Source organism: Watersipora subatra, chromosome 8, assembly GCF_963576615.1.
Source record: "Watersipora subatra chromosome 8, tzWatSuba1.1, whole genome shotgun sequence".
NCBI classification, from domain to species: Eukaryota; Metazoa; Bryozoa; class Gymnolaemata; order Cheilostomatida; family Watersiporidae; genus Watersipora; species Watersipora subatra.
This window is the reverse complement of record NC_088715.1, coordinates 36,395,972-36,403,626: the sequence shown is the minus strand read 5'-3', so window position 1 is coordinate 36,403,626 and position 7,655 is coordinate 36,395,972. Positions and strand designations below refer to the sequence as shown.

The following is a 7,655-nucleotide window of genomic DNA, read 5'->3' as shown; positions in this document are numbered from 1 at the left end:
TGTTTAATTACTCGTCTTTCCTTCAGTCATCAGTTATCGCAAATTTAACAGTTTTACTCGCAACCCAGTCCGTCTCAATCTATCTCATCTTCATTTACCCAAATCACCTTCATACTGACAATATCCCCATACCAATTGGCCTTCTCAGGTTTCGCCTCCATTACCACCGGGTTATCTGAAACTTTTGGCTCGGAACCAGCAAGCTGGTCGTCATTTCCACTCTAAACTTTTGACTCAGAACTAGCGAACTGGTCGTTGTTGCCACTCTGAACTTTTAGCTCGGAACCAGCGAGCTGGTCGTCATTGCCACTCTTTCCGGAGCTTTCAGGTTGGACCTCCTTTTTGGGTTCCTCAACCTTACTCTTCTCAAAACTAGCATCTCTGCTAGGGACTACTCTCACAACGGAGGTTTCAGATTGGATCTCCTCTTTGGATTCCTCAACCTTACTCTCCTTTCCGGTAATCGTTACAGAACTCGCGTCCCTTGCACCCCTCCTCTGAGCCCTTTTTTGCTTTACAGCAGACAAGTGCAACAGAGCCTCTCTATACTCCTCACTCTTAATCTCCTCCTCCAACTCTCTTTTGTCTTTCTTTATAGCATACAATGCGTGCTTGTACTGCTCCTCTACTTGCCTCCTCCTATGCAACATCATAGCTTTCCTCTGCCTGATGGTAGTCTCAGTCGAAACATACTCTGTCTCCATCTGTTCTGCAAAACTATCCATCTTAGTAACAAAGGGTAAACTCGAACTAGGCTTCTTCAACTTAGAGTCCGGTCCCCTATTGTTACCCTCCTCCACCCTATGCTTAAGACCCGCTGCAATATCTCTATAGGAAGACCCACAAAAATTACAACCTTCAAGTCCATGGTCTAACTTCCCACGAAATCTACACAATGTCTTTTTGAAACCTACAGCATAATGTCCTTGAACTTTACATTTATAACAAATAAATCCAGGACACTGAACAGCCTAATGGTCTTTAATGCTTTTGCAGACAACACACTTAATGTTACCTGGCTTACCGTACACTTCTTTCTTACCTTCGCCCTCATTCTTACCCGACTCGCTCATCTTCTGCTTACTAAACACCGTGTTACCCTCCGAATCCTTCGTCACCTTCACACCCCACCCCTGCCTCTACTTACACGGCCGCTCTCGGCACCACCACCTCCCGGCGAATCGCCAGCACTATCCATAAGTGATAGTCCAGTGAGAAGTAAGATTTGTCAGATATCAATCTGAAACTATAACAAAAACATTTATAATATTCCATATCGTATTTTTTAGGTGGTTTACTAACTCGACCTGAGATAGTGACGGCAGGTCTTCTACTAAGAGGCACAATTCCATTTCTAGAATTTCTTCTAGGCAAACATTACTATTTTCTAGAACAAGTCTATTCTCAACCACAGAAGTCTCCTCCTCGTGTTCACCGATGTCGGGAGTTTCCTCCACGTGCTCAGCCACACCAGGTGTTTCCTGCCCTTGTTCAAGAAGCTCTAAATCAGGGATCATGTTCTCCTGACTTTCAGATAAACCGTTGGCATTTTCTACTACTTCAGAGTTGTCATTTTTTTAGGAGTAGCTACCCAAGGGAAGACAATATCATCAGAAGAGTCAGACGATGTATTTTCGTCGTCAGATTTCAACAAAAACAAACGTTTTCTATTTCTGCGTATTTCACTCATGCCTACATTGACCCAGTAACTTTCAGGAGATTTATCCTTTCTCAAAACTATACCTTTTGAACCTACATCAGTAGAGGCTTTTACATAAACCATTTGACCAGCTTTTAATTGGTCTAACTTAGAAACTATACTTTTTATCCCAATGTTTCCTAATTTTGTTTTTGCGGCTAACTTCATTTTCTTCAAACAGTTCATAGTCTTCATCACTTTCTAATGGGAAGCTCAAGTTTGATCTAATAGCTTGACTAAAAATCAGATCACTTGGCGTATATCCTGAAGCCAAATGTGTAGTCCTATATGCAGACAAAGCCACATCTTTATCTCGACTTTTCTCCCATAATCCTTTAACAATTTTACGGCACTTTTTGCTAAACCATTAGAACAAAGATACCGTGGGCTACTAGTAGTTAGAATGAAACCCATTTTCTCTCAAAAGTTTTTAAATTGTTTACTAGCATGACAAGTTCCATTATCAAACCTGATAACGTTGGGTATACCAAATCGAGAAAACAGATACTTGAGTACTCGAATTATCTCTCTAGCAGTTTGAGATTCTATATGCAGACATTCTATCCACTTTGAATAATAGTCTATAGCTATCAGATAATATTCGTTATCAAACATAAGTATATCCGAACCTATCACCATAGGCTGGTGTTTGACTTTACTATGCATAATGCAAACATTACATCTATTTATATAATCTGCAATTTCCTTACTATAACCAGACAACCAAAAATGGCACTGAGCTCGTCTACGACGTTTCATTATGCCCTGATGACTTTCATGACAAATTTCTAAATACTTTAGTCCTAATGACTTAGGAATATACAGCCTTGAGTCATATAACAATAGATTATTATAATTACTTAATCTCTCTCGATCCATATAAACCTATCAGTTCTTTATGAAAATCATCCAATTCAGATTGCCAACCAGATTAAAAATACTCTATACACTTGAGAGCGTCTGAATCTTTACTAACCTCTTCTCTTAGTTTCTCTTCTTTAACATCCCCATATTCAGAAGAGCAAACTATCGAGTTGACATAAGCTTCTAGCTTATTACAAACAGTTTTACTTACCTCATCACAAACAGCCCCACTGTTCGGACGGCTAAGCAAATCAGCAATAAACATATCTTTTCCAGGAGTGTGAAAAATGTCATAATCATATTTCATTAGTCTTAACTTAAAACGTTGTCCTCTTACAGGTAGCTTAGACAAATCCTTTTCACCTAAAATTGCAATTAAAGGCTTGTGGTCAGTTTCTATTTCAAATTTTCTACCAACTAAATATTAATCAAACTTCTCACATGCCCATACCATAGCTAAAGCTTCCTTTTCAACTATGGCATATCTACTGTCAGTTTCAGTCAGTTTCCTAGAAGCATATTCTACAGGTTGCCACGCATCTTCTTCGTTATACTGTAACAAAACTGTGCCTAGTGCATTTCTACTAGCATCGGCAGAAACTCTATGTTTAGCATTTATTTCAAAAGTACATAATACTGGACTATTAGAAATTTTTTTTTTAACAGTTTATAAAGCTTTTTGTTGGTCAGGACCCCAACACCATTCCGATTTACTACCCGCTACTCCATAAATAGCAGTACATTAACCAGCTAACCTTTTATTAAACTTCATCAAATAATTAACCATTCCAGTAAATCTCCTGGCCTCCTTGCTCCTTGGAGGCTTCACTTCAACTATAGCTTTTATTTTACTTGGGTCTGGTTTAATACCAGAACTGCTAACCAAATGTCTTAAAAACTTTACCTCGGTACATCCAAATTCGCATTTTTCTTTTCTCAAAGTCATTCCAGACTTCTCAATTCTATTTAAAACTTTATGTAACTGTTGCCAATGTTTGGTTACAGTTTTTTGTAAACTAAAATGTCATCCATCAAACGTACAATTCCATTTAAACCTTTCAATATATTTTCCATTTCTTTCTGAAAAAATTCAGGGGATGAAGACATTCCAAAAGGCATACTCTTAAAGCAAAATCTACCCCATGGGGTTACAAAAATCGCCAATTCCTTGCATTTCTTATCAAGTCTAACTTGTCAAAATCCAGAGTTAGCATCTAGTTTGGAAAACATAACTCCTTTTGCCAATTTACTCAACATATCTGATATCCTAGGTAAAGGATATACTTCCCTCCTAACACATTTATTCAAATTGGTCAAATTTACACACATTCTAATCTTACCACCTTGTTTTAGAGCAATGGTAAGACCAGAACATCAATCAGTTGCTTTTTCTATAGGTTTTATAACCTTACTTTCAAACATTTTATCAATTTCTCCTATAGCTTTTTTACGCAAGCCTGCTGCAATAGGCCTAGGTGCATACAATCTGACAGGTTCAGCATTCCTATTTAAGTCAATACTGAAAATACCAGGCATTGTTCCTAGTCCCTCGAAAGTCTTAGGAAATTCCTTCAAGAGGTCAAATTTGTTAGCACAAAAAGCATTAATAACTGCTAACAAATTCAACCTCTTGATCTTGGGCATACCTAAAAGATTTCTTCTAGAACCTTCAAGTATGTAAACAGAAGTATCAATAGCTCTGTAAGTACTTTTAATAGCTACATCAGCTACTCCTAAAACATTCAATCTATTTCCATCAGCTCCTTTCAAAATTTGCTCGGGTTCTTTTAAATTCGAGCCAAGTATTCTACTAGCTTTTTCAGTCAGAGTAGACTCATCGGCTCCTGTGTCAAAAGTAAAATCCATATCTTTACCATTTACAGATGAATTTCTGACAAATTTCTCGTCTAGTCAGCTGCCATTACTAGACTCAGAAGACCTTACTCTGGGAGTAGGACTTCTTCTTCTCTACCTTCACTACTTTCACTACTTTTGTACCTATCTCTCCTTTGACTCTTACGTACCTTGCAGTCCTTAATTGTGTGCCTTTTGGTAGCACAAAAAATCACTTTACCTCGGGAAAAAATCTGATTTCATGTTCTCTCACTCCACAACCATAGCATTTATCTGCCCCTAGAGATGGATACCGTCTAGAACTTTTGCCAGATCTATCATCATATCTCTTCGGGGAATACCTGTCTCTACTTCTCTTATGCCATTCAAGTGGTATTTTTCTAACAGAGTCCCTAGATGAACTACTATAGTCTCTAGAGCTTCTGTCTTTACTATAGTCTTTATTGTATTTGCTTGATTTCCTATCCTTACCATACCCTCTAGATTTATATTTATCTCTAGAAGATACTCTATTCACTTCTTTTTCAATCTCCGAATCAGAGTCAAATTCAAATTGATTATCCTTGCCTTCTGATTTGTTTTCTATTGCATATACTTTCAACTTCACATTTAAATTGCCTGCTTCAAGTTTCCATAGCTCTTTCTGAATCTCTAGCTATTTTTTCAGCTCTCAATATACTTGAAAACTTAGTCCAATTCGAGTCATTTTGTTGCATCAGCTGACATCGAAGAGAAGATTCTCTCATCTCATATACTGCAATAGCTAAAGCAAATTCTTGTCTCAAAGCATCATGTTCAGTTCCAAAAGTCATTTTTCTTCTTAAATCTTCAATTCGTAATAAATAATCATTTTTATTTTCTCCTATAGCCTGACTAGCGGTTACCAATATCATTGTTGTAACATAAACAGTTTCTTAAGATTCATAAACAGTTTTCAAAAGTTCCATGGCTCCCTCGTATGTAGAAGTTGCAATCTTTTGATCAAAACCTAAAGATGTCAAAGCTGCTCTACCTGCCTTACCTATGGCATTCAACAAAGATACTAATTTCATTCTGTCTCTAAATACATCAGCAGTTTCTTCCTCACCATCCATTGTAACTTGTTCTTTACCTATTCTCAGTGTGATCATTTCAACGCTTAAATCAAACCATTTAACCAATTTTTCCATGATCCACTAACATCGTCGCTACTAATTACTAGTTTCGGAAAATCTTTAAAATTCAAATTTTTAGCCATATTCAAAATAGCTTAAACTTACCTCCGAACACCCTGCGGAACCTCTATAACACGATGTAATTACCACTCACCTTGTATAGTATCACCCACTTATCACAGAAAATACACCACGGAAAATCACTAACCACTGTATCACCACTATCGATCGCCGATATCACTAGTTATTCCCCACTACACCACTATATAATAAAGTATTACCGATCACAATTCTCCCCGAACAAGACTGCCTACGACGACATGTTATATTGCTCGGGGGAGCAATTAAGCAGTCACTGTGAACTCAAGATCACAAGAGGCCGTCAGCTTTGTCTCCAGTCACTATATATCGATGGGGGTCACGTGTCTCCTAGACTTCTAAACCGTAGCCTAATAGCCGTCCAAGCCATAGTTTCCAGTAGCTATAACTTCTAGTAGTCTATTTAGCCTGTGTTTCTTTATTCCTGAACGTGTTACAGCATGAAAATATAACAATATTTATAGCACATTATTACTAGCTCCCTGTGGTCTACTTTTCAATAACGTTAAAACCTTTGCATCCGATGCTTTGTTTAGGTGTAACCTAGTGAACACACTTGTTCACTTAGCTAACTGAGCGAAGCTAATTGTACTTAATTTGTACAAGGCTGGCCCACAATGTCAGACCTATGGTAAATTACTAGCTTCTCATCGGCTGTTTAGAGTATACATGTAGTTATGTTTAATTGATGAGGTTTTTATATTCTACTGATTATATATAAATGGTGTGCTATGCAAACACCAAGCGAGTAGCTTAATTGCTAACTTAGTTAATTCTTATAATGGTCAGTTGTCCTAAACAATAGCATACAATTCTCTTTTATATTATCAAATCACTGGCCATGAATGTAGTGGGTGTTTGAGACTTTATCCAATATGTTTGTACATTTTGACCAGTTACTGGAGAACTGATGCAAGTTTCTATTAACCTGCAATTTGGGGTTTCTATGTGAGATCCTTTGTATTAACATGGTGCTACCTAATTGAGATCCTTTGTATCAACATGGTGCTACCTAATTGAGATCCTTTGTATTAACATGGTGCTACCTAATTGAGATCCTTTGTATCAACATGGTGCTACCTAATTGAGATTCTTTGTTTCAACATGGTGCTACCCAATTGAGATCCTTTGTATCAACATGGTGCTACCTAAATGTTTCACTTGAAAAATTGTTCATCGTGATATTTAATAGACAATTGTAACTTTATTATTTAAAAACAAAAGGGCTACATTCGTGCTTTGCTATGACTACAGAGCTATGCTATGAATTAGTCTGTTGTTACTCAGTATTATTAACAAAGCCTTTTCATTTGTAGACGAGACTCCAAAATAACAATTTAATCTATATTATCTCTGAAATATCTGTACTAATGAGGAACTGAGGAGTCGGTCAATCTGGCATCTATTCTAAAGAGTGGTACTTTAGAATACAGTAATATTGTATGTGACGATGGTCCTGGTTTGTACATATTGTTCATGTACGGTATTCAGTGTGTTATCTAATGTATGTGACAATATATACTCCCAGCTCACTTATCTATCCTCATGCTGCTTCATCTTTTTAGGTTTCTCTGTGTCCACTAGAGATGCCTTGATCCTGGCATCAATATCCAAACTAACTATGCAACACAAGGGGTCTTGGTTGAGTTTGCTTTTAGTAAGCAGAGATATGTGGATAGGCTATTGAATTTTGACTCTGACATACATTATCTAGCATAAACACTAGTTCTATCTACAACTTCATCATGTCACATGTTAAGGTGTGGCTCATTCACATTTGTTCACACGGTTATTCTGGTGGTACCAACTCATGCCAGCTAGATGTGTAGGCAAATTTGAATAGAGTGAAATTCTCTGTAAGAAGTTTGTTAGCAGTTGATGTCAACCCTGACTGTCTCATAAGATCTCCAGCTAATCATTCACAAAGGATGATACTTTTGTAGATCTTGTTCAAAGAGCTGTAGGAGTCCATAGTATTAAGTTCA

The 7,655-nt window shown here is 37.3% G+C and overlaps 1 protein-coding gene across 1 annotated transcript; it reads right to left on the bottom strand.

Moving 5' to 3' along the window:
- Positions 1–221: 221 nt before the first annotated feature.
- LOC137402506 (uncharacterized protein PF3D7_1120000-like) lies at positions 222–1,517 on the bottom strand. Its single transcript, XM_068089006.1, has 2 exons — positions 1,303–1,517; positions 222–828 (listed from the first exon to the last, which is right to left on the bottom strand). The coding sequence occupies exons 1-2, from the start codon at positions 1,515–1,517 to the stop codon at positions 222–224; spliced, it is 822 nt and encodes a 273-aa protein (XP_067945107.1).
- Between the last annotated feature and the right edge of the window lie 6,138 nt (positions 1,518–7,655).